The 17,880-nt window shown below is 40.6% G+C and overlaps 1 protein-coding gene across 2 annotated transcripts in view; it reads right to left on the bottom strand.

The window, feature by feature from the left end:
• Nucleotides 1-14,158, bottom strand: part of LOC115431743 (endothelin-converting enzyme 2-like) — a 30,894-nt gene extending 16,736 nt beyond the window's left edge. Inside the window, exon 1 of one of the 2 annotated variants that reach the window (XM_030152383.1) lies at nucleotides 13,914-14,158. In XM_030152383.1, coding sequence (XP_030008243.1) covers nucleotides 13,914-13,946 — 33 coding nt within the window. In that variant the 5' untranslated portion in view covers nucleotides 13,947-14,158. The remainder of the gene's footprint in view (nucleotides 1-13,913) is intronic. The other variant, XM_030152381.1, reaches the window with a different exon arrangement.
• Between the last annotated feature and the right edge of the window lie 3,722 nt (nucleotides 14,159-17,880).

Genomic DNA, 17,880 nt, shown 5'->3' with positions numbered 1-17,880 from the left:
ACCCACCACCGTCCTGGGACCGGTCTCAAAGTCCAACCATGTTCTGACGTGGTCCAAACCGTGGTTCTGTTTGTGACCACAGGAGTGCCAACTAGTGAGGCACTATTAAGACAGTTGATGTTCAGTTGTATGTGTCGCCTGGATACATCAGAGAACCACATAATAGAAGCCCTAGTCAGCCCCTGAACAGCTGCTGCCGATTCACTTCGAAAACAAGAAAAGCACTTGGAGAGCGCAGACCTCCACCAAGACAGATCTGCACCCAGCCCCCCGCCCCCCGATCACCACCAAAATTTAATAATTTCTTCTTTGTGCCAGTATCAACATTTCCTGAAAATTTCATGAAAATCCATCCATAACTTTTTGAGTTATCTTGCTAACAAACAGACAAACAAACATTCACACAAACACAAAGCAAAGGGATCACAATACCTCCTGGCAGAGGTAATAAGACGGCATTGGTGCAATAGTTTGTATATCTTATAAAGTGCACAAATTCTGTCTCCTTTTTTATTTTATTTATTCTGTCTGTTGTGTGCTTGTGCTATATGGACTTGTGTCTGCAATAAAGTTTATTATATTATAATCATTATTATTATTATTATTATTATTATTATTAATAATAATAATAATAATAATAATGATGACACCATATTTTCTTGTGGGTTTAATGTGAAAATAAATACTTACATTATACTTATAAATAATGAAAACTATTTTTTCTCTTTGTTTTAGTGCAAAAAAATTACATTAAAATATGAAAATATTTGCATTTACAAACTATCCTTTAACAATAAAATGTCATTAACCAGAACAAATATGAACCTGAAATGTCTAAAGAAAATTGTAACAATATTCTGTTATTAAATGTTTTGTGTCCTGTACTTGTATAAATGATAAGTTGAGGCTTAATCTTGTTCAAATTGCACTTATTTTTCTTCAGAAATTTCTTTGTTTTTTCAGATTATTCACATCTTTTTTGTTTGGATAGTTTGTAAATACAAATCTTTTTATTAATATTTTATTTATAGACTATTAGGTTATCATTGTACTGGTCTGGCCCACTTAAGATCAAACTGGGCTGAATGTGGATCCTGAACTAAAGTGGGTCTGACAGTCCTGGTCTACTGAATGGACCCAAACCGTGGTCTGAAGGAGTTCAGGTCCCATTACCCACAAAGCCTGGACATGAGCGTCGAGCAGAGCATCATCTCAGTCACATCCCGTCTTTGTAAAGTTTCGTCAGAACCTCAGACATCGTCCACAAACCCACGACCCCAAAAACCATCTCACAAACTTAACCAGTTTTCAATTTTAATAAGAATAAAATGATAAATTTAATTAATTAATTTTATTTATTTTTTTTACAGTGTTAGTCACTCAAAGCCATTTGAAATATTAAAAATATAATCAATTAAAACAACCTGAAGTTCATGTCACAGAATATCTTTCATTTAAATGTGTGCAGATGCAGGAGTCGACTGTACTGAAGTAAAACAGTGACTGTAGTTGGAGTTTGAGTATTTAATGACCAGACGTAAGCGTCATGTTGAAGTTTAAAGAACTCCAACAGGTAACGAACTCCACAGAGTTTGAAAAGTTGTTTCTTTTGTCGACACAATCTAAAGGTACTTCCCCTTTCAACAGACTTCAAAATAAAATCACTTCCTGGGTCTCCCGGAAGAGTTTACCCAAAACTCCACTAAAGAATTGGAAGTAATATTTTTGACCTCCCTGATCGCTAAATGCCACCTCCTTCTGAACTGGAAAACTACAACAGCTCCTTCCAGCACACAATGAATGAATGAGGTTTTGTCCTTTTTAAAAGCAAAGAAAATTAGATATTCAAAACAGGGAAACTTGAACAAATTCTACAATAAATGGCAACCGTTTATGGATTTTTTTTTGAGACAATGTAATCCCCCCCCCCTTTTTTTCCCTCATTATTATTTTTATTTATTTATTTATTTTCTTATGTTTATGTCACCAGTTTAATTATTGTATTCAGACTATGTCTTAGTATTCTTTTCATTGTATTGTTTGTCAGGTTTCATTGTTATTTGTTCCTAAAAGTGATGGCATTTAAAAACCGGGATAATTTTGACATCAGTGTGCCATGGTATTGGTATGTACCTTTAATTCTCTTGTATACACATCAATAAAAATATGAAACAAAAAAAAATTACTTCCTGAAATAACTGGAATCTCAGCGTTTTCTCCTCATAATTATCAGCTTTGTCACAACTCTTACTGTTAACAATCAAATAAAACATCCGAAAAATAATCTACCATTAATATAGCATTTTAATATAAACTCAAACCAACATGAATCGCCTGTTTTCCTCTGAACTCAATTAAATTCGCCACTACTGAGACACCAAGTAATCTGATTACATCTGTGTTAAACCTGACCTTGTGGATGTGGAGGAAATGATGTTCTTCTGTCTGTGAATGTGATCAAATCTAACCTTGAAACACAGAAAAACATCAACTCCAACAGACAAAGAATCAAATCTACCGGAAAAACCCAGAGACGTGAACGAACAAAGACAAAAACTTACACGGCACAAAGAAGACAAACCTGGACAAAGGCAGGTGGAGGCTGACTGACAGCTGATGCAGCTCAGGTGGGAGGGGGCGGGGCCTCCACGATGACTGACATGCAGAGTTCAATGACAATCAGGTGATTTGATCAGGTTTACGTCACCTCATGTGTGAATGAACCACCTCTGCTCCACCAGTGCTCATTCAAAACAACCTAGAGGACCCTGAACGCATCATCTGAGTCAAACCTTAATAACGTCACATCATTAGAATCAAACAGAAGTTCTGATCCAGAACCTGCTGCTGCTGCTGTGTCCTGGTCCTCCTGGTCCTCCTCAGAACAAACACACCAGCTCAGTTTACTTTTCAGCACAGAATCAAATCAGGGCTTTTGTTCGTTTTTTCATTCATTCGTTTTGTTAATCGTGTGTTTCTAGACATATGCGTTGTTTTTCGGCAGGGCTCTCAAACTCATTTTCTTTCAGGTTCCACATTCAGCCCAATTTGATCTCCAGTGGGCCGGACCAATAAAATAATAGCATAATAACCTATAAATAATGACAACTCGAAATTTTTTGTCTTTATTTTAGTGCAAAAAAACTCCATTAAATTATGAAAATATTTACTTTTATAAACTATCCAAACAAAAAAGATGTGGATAACCTGAAAAAACTGAAATTTCTTAAGAAAAATGAGTGGAATTTTAACAATATTATTCCTCGACTTATCATTTCTCCATGTGCGTTATGGATCAGATCTACAAAGACACTAAACACTGAGGAACAGACAGAAAATAGTTCAAATTGTGCTTAATTTTCTTCAGAAATTTCAGGTTGTTCATATTTGTTCAGGTTATTCACATTTTATTGTTACCGGATAGTTTGTAAATGTAAATAATTTCATTATTTAATGTGATTTTTTGCACTAAAACAAAGACAACAAGTGTTCAGAGAACACAAACCTCTGCCAAGCACCCTGAACAGTGTGCATGTGTGGATCGACTGTTTCTTTTTAAACTATGGATGTGCAAAACAAATTTCATAATGGTATTTCACGAATTGCATTTTTATGATTTTTTGAAAATGGTGCATGAAAAATAAAAGTCAACAGGGCGTAAGGGAAGAGAAATGGAGTGGAACGATATTTCGTACAAAGTTGAAGCTTGGTACCAGTCATGTGTTTGTCAAATTATATTCAATTCCAATCAATATTTGTTGAGTTATAATGAAAAATGTGTGGGAAATGGGATTTTCAGTGTTAAATGTAAATGCCCACAGAGTCCACATTCCACAGTGGATGTGGACGATTTTGTGCCAGATACAAGATACTGTTCTAAGCTACAGGTGGATCAAATTGGAGGCTAATCAGAGACATTGTGAATTTTTTATGAATTTTCGAAAATTGCTCAATGATGACAGATGGAAAATTGTAGATGTTGTGACCTTGCTGTGACCTTGAACTTTGGCCTACTGGGACCAAAATTTAATGGGCTGGTCCCAGGGCCTCGGCCTATCTGTGGGTACAGTTTGGTAAAGATGGTTGGAATAGTTTTCCCATACAGTTGCTAACAAACAAACACACAAACAAGCAAACACACAAAGCAAAGTGATCACAATACGTCCTGGTGGAGGGAAAAATGTGAAGTTGACATTATTTATTGGCATAATGTAAAATTATTTTTTTCACATCAAACCAAGAAGAAAATCTGGACTCATTCTTTTTTGTGGGTTCTTCTGCTGTTATTATTTGACTGTAGATCCTATTGGTCTGAATGTGGAACCTGAACTAAAATGAGTTCCACAGCCTTGAATGTGGAATTTTTGCATTTCACAAATTCATCCCACGGGCCGGATTGGAACCTTTGGCGAGACGCATTTGGCCCCCGGGACGCATGTTTGAAACCCCTGTTTTTTGGTGTCCGCTGCTTCTCCGATGTTTCGGTGTTTTGCGCCGCAGTCGCAAGTTGGTGTCAGCAGGTGGAAACATGAGACTGTGAACAAATAAACCTTCACTTCCTCTGTTTACACTCAGACAAAACCCAAGCCGGCGCTGATGCCAGACCAGCCGGAACCACCTAAGGCACAGGTGTCAAACATGCGGCCCGGGGGCCAAATCCGGCCCGCCAAAAGGGTCCAATCTGGCCCGCGGGATGAATTTGTGAAATGAACAGATTAACAATCAATGGTGTCAAAATCATTTTAATTCAGGTTCCACATACAGTCCAATTAGATTTCAAGTGGGTCAGAACCAGTAAAATATTATCAGAATAACCTATAAATAATGACAACCCCACATTTTCTCTTTGTGTTTTTTGGTGTGAAAAAGTAAAATTACATGAAAATGTTCACTTACCAAACTATCCTTTTACTAAAAACATGAATAACCTGAACAAATATGAACAAAGAGAAATGTCTTAAGAAAAGTAGACTCAATTTTACCAACATTCTGCCTGTTGCTAAATGTTTTGTACGACTGTAATGCACATGTGTAAATGATAAACTGAGGCAGAATATTGTTAAAAATGCACTTGTTTTTCTTAAAATTCAAGTTGTTCATGTTATTCAGATTTTTAAGGAAACTTGTAAACCTGATCATAATAGAATTTTACTTTTTTCACTGTTGTTATTTTACTGGTCCGGCCCACTGGAGATCAAACTGGGCTGAATGTGGAACTGAACTAAAATGAGTCTGACCCCCCTAACCTAAGGTTTTACACCACGGAGCCACGGTCAGAAGGTCCCGACACGAACCTGTTGTCGATTCACGTGTAAATATTCATCCATTCATCACATTCAGGAGCAATTTATAATGAATGAGTGAAAACACTGAAACAGCCCTGATCAGAACCAGGCCCACGGGTCGTTTTAATCAGGGTCTGGTCTGATTTAACTGAACAGGGTTAATATGTGAACCTTCACCTGGAGTCAGGGCTCAAGGGTTCAAGGGTTAACCCCATAAAACCATTAGTGTCACATTTGCTACACCAGGTTCTGAGAATCTACCTAATCAACAAGATCAATACTTTCATTAACCCTTTGACCCCTGAACCCTGATTCCAGGTAAAGGTTCACAAATTAAGGACCCCCCCACCCACTCCCACCCTCATACATCCACCTGCAGGTCACCATAAATTACATATCAGGCATCTGTCATTTCACTATGACAACAAAAGCACTTGAACACAACTCATTTGTAATTTTGAAGTCACAAGTGGAAAGGCTCATTTCCCCAACAGCACCTGAAGGCATCATAAACAGTTCAGAAAATAGATGCATTCAAGGCCGTCCATTTGACCAGGTGACTGGACAGATAATGTCCCACTGATAATGTCCCGGTCCGTGTTTTTACAGTGACAGACTGGGTGGTGGTCTGATGGTGGACCTGCTTAGACCTGGTCCAGGGTGGTGGTCTGATGGTGGACCTGCTTAGACCTGGTCCAGGGTGGTGGTCTGATGGTGGACCTGCTCAGACCTGGTCCAGGGTGGTGGTCTGATGGTGGACCTGCTTAGACCTGGTCCAGGGTGGTGGTCTGATGGTGGACCTGCTTAGACCTGGTCCAGGGTGGTGGTCTGATGGTGGACCTGCTTAGACCTGGTCCAGGGTGGTGGTCTGATGGTGGACCTGCTTAGACCTGGTCCAGGGTGGTGGTCTGATGGTGGACCTGCTCAGACCTGGTCCAGGGTCTGCACCTCTAAAGCCTGGTCCTCACAGTTCACTTCCAAACTCTGCTCCTCTGTTTACTCTCTCTCTCTCTCTTTGTGTCCATTCTTCCTGTGTGTCTCTCGGCCGCTCTGTTCTCTTTAATTGATGACGCACACTCGGGGGTTCGGTGGGGGGGGGCGGGCTCAGCCGTTGCTAGGAGACCACAGCGTGTCCTATCAGTGAGAAGAGGCTGAACTCACTGTGTATGTGTGTAATTAGATAATGTGTGTGAATCATGTCCATTCTGCTCTAATGGAGTTTTACTGCAGCTTATATAACATCTGTCAATGTGGCTCTGTTTGTCCTCTGACAGCCTCCATACTGTAAACACACACACACACACACACACACACACACACACACACACACACACACACACACACACACACACACACACACACACACACACACACAACATCTGCTCCAACACGGCCAAACCAGCCTGCAAGACACTAAAACCAGACTGAACACACTAAAACCAGACTGAACACACTAAAACCAGACTGAACACACTAAAACCAGACTGAACACACTAAAACCAGACTGAACACACTAAAACCAGACTGAAGACAGTAAACCAGACTGAACACACTAAAACCAGACTGAAGACAGTAAAACCAGACTGAACACACTAAAACCAGACTGAAGACACTAAAACCAGACTGAACACACTAAAACCAGACTGAACACACTAAAACCAGACTGAACACACTAAAACCAGACTGAAGACAGTAAAACCAGACTGAACACACTAAAACCAGACTGAACACACTAAAACCAGACTGAACACACTAAAACCAGACTGAACACACTAAAACCAGACTGAAGACACTAAAACCAGACTGAAGACAGTAAAACCAGACTGAACACACTAAAACCAGACTGAACACACTAAAACCAGACTGTAAGACACTAAAACCAGACTGAACACACTAAAACCAGACTGAACACACTAAAACCAGACTGAAGACACTAAAACCAGACTGAAGACAGTAAAACCAGACTGAACACACTAAAACCAGACTGAAGACAGTAAAACCAGACTGAAGACACTAAAACCAGACTGAACACACTAAAACCAGACTGAACACACTAAAACCAGACTGAACACACTAAAACCAGACTGAAGACAGTAAAACCAGACTGAACACACTAAAACCAGACTGAACACACTAAAACCAGACTGAACACACTAAAACCAGACTGAACACACTAAAACCAGACTGAACACACTAAAACCAGACTGAAGACACTAAAACCAGACTGAAGACAGTAAAACCAGACTGAACACACTAAAACCAGACTGAACACACTAAAACCAGACTGTAAGACACTAAAACCAGACTGAACACACTAAAACCAGACTGAACACACTAAAACCAGACTGAAGACACTAAAACCAGACTGAAGACAGTAAAACCAGACTGTAAGACAGTAAAACCAGACTGAAGACACTAAAACCAGACTGTAAGACAGTAAAACCAGACTGAACACACTAAAACCAGACTGAAGACAGTAAAACCAGACTGTAAGACACTAAAACCAGACTGAACACACTAAAACCAGACTGAAGACAGTAAAACCAGACTGAAGACAGTAAAACCAGACTGTAAGACACTAAAACCAGACTGAAGACACTAAAACCAGACTGAACACACTAAAACCAGACTGAAGACAGTAAAACCAGACTGAAGACAGTAAAACCAGACTGTAAGACACTAAAACCAGACTGAAGACACTAAAACCAGACTGAAGACACTAAAACCAGACTGTAAGACAGTAAAACCAGACTGTAAGACACTAAAACCAGACTGAAGACACTAAAACCAGACTGAACACACTAAAACCAGACTGAACACACTAAAACCAGACTGAACACACTAAAACCAGACTGAACACACTAAAACCAGACTGAAGACAGTAAAACCAGACTGAACACACTAAAACCAGACTGAAGACACTAAAACCAGACTGAAGACAGTAAAACCAGACTGAACACACTAAAACCAGACTGAACACACTAAAACCAGACTGAAGACAGTAAAACCAGACTGAACACACTAAAACCAGACTGAAGACACTAAAACCAGACTGAAGACAGTAAAACCAGACTGAACACACTAAAACCAGACTGAACACACTAAAACCAGACTGAACACACTAAAACCAGACTGTAAGACACTAAAACCAGACTGAACACACTAAAACCAGACTGAACACACTAAAACCAGACTGAAGACACTAAAACCAGACTGAAGACAGTAAAACCAGACTGAACACACTAAAACCAGACTGAACACACTAAAACCAGACTGTAAGACACTAAAACCAGACTGAACACACTAAAACCAGACTGAACACACTAAAACCAGACTGAAGACAGTAAAACCAGACTGTAAGACAGTAAAACCAGACTGAAGACACTAAAACCAGACTGTAAGACAGTAAAACCAGACTGAACACACTAAAACCAGACTGAAGACAGTAAAACCAGACTGTAAGACACTAAAACCAGACTGAACACACTAAAACCAGACTGAAGACAGTAAAACCAGACTGAAGACAGTAAAACCAGACTGTAAGACACTAAAACCAGACTGAAGACACTAAAACCAGACTGAAGACACTAAAACCAGACTGTAAGACAGTAAAACCAGACTGTAAGACACTAAAACCAGACTGAAGACACTAAAACCAGACTGAACACACTAAAACCAGACTGAAGACACTAAAACCAGACTGAAGACAGTAAAACCAGACTGAAGACACTAAAACCAGACTGAAGACAGTAAAACCAGACTGAACACACTAAAACCAGACTGAACACACTAAAACCAGACTGAACACACTAAAACCAGACTGTAAGACACTAAAACCAGACTGAACACACTAAAACCAGACTGAACACACTAAAACCAGACTGAAGACACTAAAACCAGACTGAAGACAGTAAAACCAGACTGAACACACTAAAACCAGACTGAACACACTAAAACCAGACTGTAAGACACTAAAACCAGACTGAACACACTAAAACCAGACTGAACACACTAAAACCAGACTGAAGACACTAAAACCAGACTGAAGACAGTAAAACCAGACTGTAAGACAGTAAAACCAGACTGAAGACACTAAAACCAGACTGTAAGACAGTAAAACCAGACTGAACACACTAAAACCAGACTGAAGACAGTAAAACCAGACTGTAAGACACTAAAACCAGACTGAACACACTAAAACCAGACTGAAGACAGTAAAACCAGACTGAAGACAGTAAAACCAGACTGTAAGACACTAAAACCAGACTGAAGACACTAAAACCAGACTGAAGACACTAAAACCAGACTGTAAGACAGTAAAACCAGACTGTAAGACACTAAAACCAGACTGAAGACACTAAAACCAGACTGAACACACTAAAACCAGACTGAAGACAGTAAAACCAGACTGAAGACAGTAAAACCAGACTGTAAGACACTAAAACCAGACTGAAGACACTAAAACCAGACTGAACACACTAAAACCAGACTGAAGACAGTAAAACCAGACTGTAAGACAGTAAAACCAGACTGAAGACAGTAAAACCAGACTGAAGACAGTAAAACCAGACTGAAGACACTAAAACCAGACTGTAAGACACTAAAACCAGACTGAACACACTAAAACCAGACTGAAGACAGTAAAACCAGACTGAAGACAGTAAAACCAGACTGAAGACACTAAAACCAGACTGAAGACAGTAAAACCAGACTGAAGACACTAAAACCAGACTGTAAGACACTAAAACCAGACTGAAGACACTAAAACCAGACTGAAGACACTAAAACCAGACTGAAGACACTAAAACCAGACTGAACACACTAAAACCAGACTGAACACACTAAAACCAGACTGTAAGACAGTAAAACCAGACTGAAGACAGTAAAACCAGACTGAAGACACTAAAACCAGACTGTAAGACACTAAAACCAGACTGAAGACACTAAAACCAGACTGAAGACAGTAAAACCAGACTACTACATAATAAAACCACTGTAAAACTGGAGTAATTAAAAGTAAAAACACTGTAAAAGGTTGTGAAAGCAGTTTAAAATAAGGATACAAATCAATAAAAGATGGTAAAACTAGTTAGAAATATGGTCAAATCTGAATGAAATATGGTCAAATAAGAGGAAACAATTCTAAAACCAGACTAGACGATGGTAAAATAAGTGTAAACTATAGTAAAACCAGACTTAACTAGAAAAGCACACGGAGAGCGCAGACCTCCGCCAAGCGCAAAAATTCCCCACATAATCGGTGATACAAATCCTACATTTATTTTTTAAAATAAAATCCGCCTTCTGGATCAGATCCGGATCAGCCTTTGAAATGTGACAGAGGACCCCATTGTCAATTCCTGAGTTAAATTTCATGAGTTTTGGTCAATAATTAAGCGAGATATTGGGAAACGAAAATTTTGGCCCCATTTACTACAATGTTAACGAAAATTTCAAAGTGATCCAGAATTCAGGATTTCTTCCGGATCACCCCCAAAATTTAGTCACTTCTTCCTTATCCCATTTCCAACAAACCCTGAAAATTTCATCCAAATCTGTCCATAACTTTTGGACTTATGTTGCACACTAACGGACAGACAAACAGACAGACAGACAAACAAACCCTGGCAAAAACATAACCTCCTTGGCGGAGGTAATTATCGTAAAACCAGACTATAAAATGAGCAGAAGTTCATGGCTGTTACACATTTTGGTCACATGGTGGCAGCGTTTAGTAAGAAAAGGGTTCCACAACTTGACCGAATGCATCCTGGTTTTTCTAAATTTACCTTGAAGAGACATGGACCTTGGACCTTTTCAGAACCTTGGTGGGTCTTTGGTGACCGGCTCAAACTGGACGCATTCGTCTTTTCCAAATTAATCGCATTTTTAAGGTGACCCACACAGTGGAAAACCATCAGAGCCCGTTCCTTTTACTCTGGGTCTTGGTCTTAGTGTGTCTCATGTGGTTCCTCCAGAATTAAACATCTGAGTCCTGCATGAGGTCTAACGGAGGTCCAGATGAACATGAAACCCAACAGGAAGTCCACGTCGACCCTGAACACCTGATGTCAGGTCCACTGTGGGTGATGGGGTCGGCGCCCATGATCGCTGGTTCAAAGACGTTTCCTGTCAGGTTTATCAGAGACTAGGGTTAGGGTGAACCAGTCCAAAGTGTCCTTCATGACAATAACATCTGAGGTTGTGTCCCTACATGAAGACCGGCAGCTGATCGGCTGTCAATCAGCAGATCAGACCGATCAATACCTGGTACGGCAGAGGTCCACCCTGACCCAGAAGACATGAGATGATGGTAAAAGGGTTTCTGGGAAGTCTGTGGAGGTTCTCATTTGTCCAGGTCATCGTTCTTCGCAGTTCTCGGTTGGACTGGTTTAGCTCTCATGAAAACGTTTAAACATTTTGAAAAGAGCGACACCAGTCCAGTTGGACCGAGAAGAACCACCAAGAAGGTTTCAGGGAAGTAAGAGGATTCTAATCAGTGCATTTACCCATGAGCCTCAGCTCTGTTTCCATGGAGAAGAAGCTTCAGAGCTGAACCAGATGAAGGTTTAATGGATTCCACCTCAGATGTGGTTCTGATTTACCAGTAAATTCAATGTCTCAGTTTTAGTTTCACATTATCCACTTTCTAAGTAAAATCTGTGGCTTTATGGAAACCATCAGGAGTGTCGTCTCCATGGTAACAGCAGCTGAGGCACATGGGTAACAGAGTATGTGGCGTCTGCATATGAGACTTTGAAGGCGTTGTGTTTCAATTTCCTTTATTTGGCGTCGAACATCTCCTGTGGACTTCAGGGCGGACTTCAGTCTGTGTCGCTGTGGTAACCGCCGCCCATCCCCGAGGACGGGAAGGTACTGACAGTCCCAGGAGCTCTTCTGTGACCTCTGACCTTTCAAGCAAGCACAACTTAGAACAAAGAGTCCACGCCCACTTGCGGCCGCTGACCTTTGACCTGACAAAAGCAGCTGTTCAAGCAGAGGAACAAACACAGTGAGGATGAGGACGTGATGAAGGTCAGACTGTTTTGTTTCTCAGATGGAAACTGGGCGTCTTAAGACAGGAAGTCACAGCGCCGCAGACAGGAAGCAGCGAAGGCTGCCCAACCCAGAGCGGAGTGGCAGAGGAGCAGAGGTTACACAAGGGCCGAGCCTGAGCCGCAGGCCGGAGGCAAGGGGGACCACTGAGACCACAGAGCCCGGTCTGAGGGGTTAGGACCGGGACCAGTGGGGTAGGAACCAGTACCAATGGGTTTGGAATCGGTACCAATGGGTTAGGACCAGTACCAGTGGGTTAGGAACCGGTCCAATGAGTTAGGACCAGTACCAGTGGGTTAGGAACCAGTACCAATGGGTTAGGAAGTGGTACCAATGGGTTAGGAACCGGTCCAGTGGGTTAGGAACCAGTACCAATGGGTTAGGACCGGTACCAGTGGGTTAGGAACCGGTCCAATGAATTAGGACCAGTACCAGTGGGTTAGGAACCAGTACCAATGGGTTAGGAACTGGTACCAATGGGTTAGGACCAGTACCAGTGGGTTAGGAACCGGTCCAGTGGGTTAGGAACCAGTACCAATGGGTTAGGACCGGTACCAGTGGGTTAGGACCGGTACCAGTGGGTTAGGAACCAGTACCAGTGGGTTAGGAACCGGTCCAATGAATTAGGACCAGTACCAGTGGGTTAGGAACCAGTACCAATGGGTTTGGAACCAGTTTCATGGGTTAGGACTGGTACCAATGAGTTAGGAACCAGGTCAATGGGTTAGGAATCAGTTCCTATGAACCCATCTGACCAAACATCCAGAACCACATCAGACCAACGGTCCAGGTCCACATGAGACCAAAGGTCTAGCTCCAGATCAGACCAAGCATCCTGGTCCAGGTCCACATCAGACCAACATCCAAGTCCAGGTCCACATCAGACCAACATCCAAGTCCAGGTCCACATCAGACCAACATCCAGGACCAGGTTCACATCAGACCAACATCCAAGTCCAGGTCCACCTCAGACCAACATCCAGGACCAGGTCCACATCAGACCAACATCCAAGTCCAGGTCCACCTCAGACCAACATCCAGGACCAGGTCCACATTAGGACCAACATCCAAGTCCAGGTCCACATCAGACCAACATCCAGGACCAGGTTCACATCAGACCAACATCCAAGTCCAGGTCCACCTAAGACCAACATCCAGGACCAGGTCCACATTAGGACCAACATCCAAGTCCAGGTCCACCTAAGACCAACATCCAGGACCAGGTCCACCTCAGACCACCATGTGATGCTCAGCTGAACCTTCACGTGTTCGTCCGTGAACGCACAGATCTTCTGAACTTCGACAGTTTTACACCTGTGGCCTCAGACCCGGACCTCAGACCCGGACCTCAGACCCGGACCCATCACAGGTCCACTGAGGATCCGGTCCACATGGACGGGATGAGGTACCACTCACTCATCATGGAGGGGGAGGGACCGAACCAACCAGATCGATCACAGTGACTGACAGCTGATCACAACACAAACACAACCGAACCGAACCGAACCGGGCCGGGACAAGGCGTGTGTGCGTCATGTTCACGCGCATGTGTGCGTGTGCGCGCGTACTCACGGTGTTCCGGAGGTCCTGCAGCGCTACGCTCATCCTGGAGCTCCGACCCCGAACACAGAGCTACCGACGGCCGCTCCGCCGGCCCATCCTCCCGCGTCGGTCCGTCCGTCTGCCGCCTGCCTGTCTGTCTGCCGGTCCTTCCGCCTGTCTGTCTGTCTGTCTGTCTGTCTGTCCTTTGTCCTGCAGCGCAGCGCCTCTTTTCCTCCTCGTCTCTCCCTCTGTCTCCTTCTTTCTGTCTGTCCTCAAACCCCGCCCAACATCCACCAGCCTCTTCCTCACAAACAAACACACCCCGAGACACAGGCTGACGTCATCCCACCGGCGCTACGTCACCTCCTCTATCTATCTATCTATCTATCTATCTATCTATCTATCTATCTATCTATCTATCTATCTATCTATCTATCTATCTATCTTAAAGGATGCATCACATCCTCTTCATTTCTATTTTTCTGTTTCATTCATTCATCATGTAAATGTTCATTAAAGTTCAGGGTAAATTCAAAGGTTATTTGATCCAAACTGAAGTAAAAGTGACGTTTTCATTCAAATCTATCATTAACTGAGCATAAAAAACAAACATCTCCAACCTTATTTTGTTTATGGCACTTATTATTTGGTTCATTTTTTAATTCACTTTTCATTCATTTGATTTGATTCCATTCATTTGTTATTTATTTTGGTTATTTTTGTTCATTTTGTTCCCTATTTTATTCATTTTTCTTCAATATTTGTTCAGTTTATGGCTTATTTTGTTCATGTTACTTATTATTTTGTTGATTTATTATTCATTTTTCTTTGTTTTATTGATCACCTTGCCTGTTTTTATTTATTTTTTTTTAAACTTTATTTTAGAACATATTTTGCAAATTTTTCACTTTATTTAAAAATTTTTTTTTTCATTTGTTTTTGTAGGTTTTTATTCATTTTACTTGATATTTTATTTGTTTTTGTCAATTTGTTACTTACTTTTGTTCATTTTTTGTACATTTTGTTAAGAGCGCATGTATTATTATTATTATTATTATTATTATTATTATTATTATTATTACAATGATGATGATGAAGGCCTCACATTGAAGCCTGTGAACACATGTCCTGATGCGTGTGTTTTCCGTGTGTTTCCTGGAACCAGACCAGCTGATCCACTTCCAGTCGCTCAGACCATGTAGACCTGGAAGAACCGGTTCATCTGGATCTGAGGGTTTCATCAGGTCCACTTTCATTTCCTCATGTTTGCACTAACGTTCAGGAATAAAACAGAGAAAAGGTTCAGATTCAGATGTAGAGATGTGGAACTGAAACACAAACACATGAACAGGACTGGACCCAAGGATTCACCTCTGTGACAAAAGAACCATCAAACCAAAGTTCATATGAGACGAAGGAGAAGGAATAAAACATACACTTTAAAAATGAAGAAGAAGAAGAGGAATGAATGAAAGAATGAATGAATGAATGAATGAATGAATGAATATTCACAAAAACAGAATCAACAAACTGGAAACAAAAACACAAGGAAACAAACAAAACACAAACCCCTCAACATCCATCCATCCGTCCGTCCACCCACCCACTTGTCTGTCTGTCCATCCATCCATCCGTGTTCTTTCTTTCTTTCTTTCTTTCCTTCTTTCTTTCTTGTATATTATTGTTCTTATTTGACTGGTCCCGCCCACTGCAGATCATATTGGTCTTAATGTGGAACCTGAACTTGAATGAGTTGGACGTCTGTGGACCAGTGGATCCACAGGTGTTAAACAGATCCATCAGTGGATGGTTCTGGTTCCAGGTGGATGTTTGGGTCTTCAAGGGTTATAATCAGACTGTGGTATCTGACACGTTCTGTCTGAATGAACCAGAACATTAGAACCGGTTCTGAAGGTCTTCATCTAAACGTGGAGTTTTCATGTCTGCTCATAAACCTGTGTGTGAAGTGGGAGAGCGGCGCCCCCTGCTGTCCACCCAGAGATCTGCAGAGGAACACATTAACCCTCAAACCCACAAGCATTTACCAAGGACCAGAACCTTCTACTGATGGAGGAAACTCCAACAGATTCCTTCATGTCTTTATGTTTTAGTTTCACAGCCGGTTCAGTCGAATGCGTCTCCGTCCACCAGAGGGAGCTTCAGACCAGTTCAGTTCAGGTTCCACATTCAGACCAGTATGATTTAAAGAGTCGGGAAAATATCACCAGAAGAACCTAGATAGAAACACAACTACCAATATATGTCTTTGTTAAAAAAAAAAAAAGAAAGAAAGAAAGTGAATAACCTGAAATGTCTTAATATAAATAAGTGTAACTGTATTAATATTCAGTCTGTTATTAAATGTTGTTTGTATTTGTAGACCCACTGTATCTGTACGTATTAATGTACATGTAGAAATAATAAACTGAGGCAGAATATTTTTATAATTGGACAAATTTTTCTGAAGAAATTTCTGTTTGTTCATGGTTGTTCATGTTATTCATTTTTTTTAAAGGATAGTAAACTTTATTCATATTCACTGGTAAAAGCCTCCAAAATTCATCTTAAATGCTACTGAATAAACTATGAACTGACAGAGACTGAAACTAAGACTAAAAACAAGTATAGAATAAGAATAAGACTAAAGAATAAAAATAAACTAAAGAATAAAAATAAGAATAAAAGTAAAAAATGAGAATAAAATCAAAAACAAGAATAAAAATGAAAATAAGGATAAGGATAAAAATAAAAAAAATAAGGATAAAAATAAAAATAAGAGCAAGAATAAAAATCAAAACAAGAATAAAAATAAGAATAACAATACAGATAAAAATAAAAATAAGAATAAAAATAATAACAAAAGTAAAAATAAAAATGAGAATTATAAATAAATAAAGGTTATTGTCTCAGTTCCATCTGTGTCCATAGGTTTTATCTTAGTGTTTCTACTCCATTAATTGAAGTTTACAGTCATTTATTCATCTTTTCTCTGAGTTTGTTTCTTTTCATTTGTGTTTGTTTGGACCGCGTCAAAGTGGTCCATGGCCCGGTTCTGGTTCTGGTCTTTAGGCCGTATGTTGGCCCTCGTTCCTATTAATGAATGAATGATCTTCAGACTCCACTGCCTCCATCTGGACGTCGTTGATAATGTTTCCGTGGTAACTGTGTCTTTTCTTCAGGTTTACCAGCAGCTCTCTGATTGGCCGGGCATGGCCGACAGCAGGTTGACCTTTGACCTCTCAAGGTCAATGGCATCCGCATGTGATTAGAAACAATGACTGGGTTTGGGTCAGTGTCTGGAAGGAAAGAGACATGATGAAAAATGAGAAGAAATAATCAAGAAAAGGAAGGAAAAATGATGAAAATATACAAAACAATCAACTAAATGAAGGGTTGTAAGCGTTAAATGAACAAATATGGACAAAAGAGGAAGTATAAAGGAAACGCAGAAGATGGAAAAGTAGATGAAGACAAAAGAAGAACACGACCAAACCTGGAGTGACTCAACGATCCCAGAGCAGCAGAAACATGGACCATGTGCTCATGGGTTTAATAACGTCTCCTATTAAAGACTAATTAAATATTATTAAAGGTTTCTCATTAAAACTCAGCATTTCCCAGAGCAGAAAAAACAAAACAGTAGAAAAAGTCAAAGCATCACATAGAAGCAGCGATCACAGGATTTAGAGCCTGAAAGGACGACATTTACACTGATTCACTGGAGACAGGACCAAGATGATGAAGATGAAGATGATGAAGATGAAATCGATGAAGATGACGAAGATGAAGATGATGAAGATGAAGATGATGAAGATGAAATCGATGAAGATGACGAAGATGATGAAGATGAAATCGATGAAGATGACGGAGATGAAGATGATGGAGATGACGAAGACGATGAAGACGAAGATGATGACGAAGACAACGACGAAGACAGTGATGAAGGTGACAACAGTGATGATGAAGGCGACGACAAAGATGACAACGAAGACAAAGA

The sequence above is a fragment of the Sphaeramia orbicularis genome, chromosome 13, assembly GCF_902148855.1.
Source record: "Sphaeramia orbicularis chromosome 13, fSphaOr1.1, whole genome shotgun sequence".
NCBI lineage: Eukaryota > Metazoa > Chordata > Actinopteri > Kurtiformes > Apogonidae > Sphaeramia > Sphaeramia orbicularis.
Note: the sequence above shows the minus strand (reverse complement) of the source record. Positions and strands in the feature narration are given on the sequence as shown.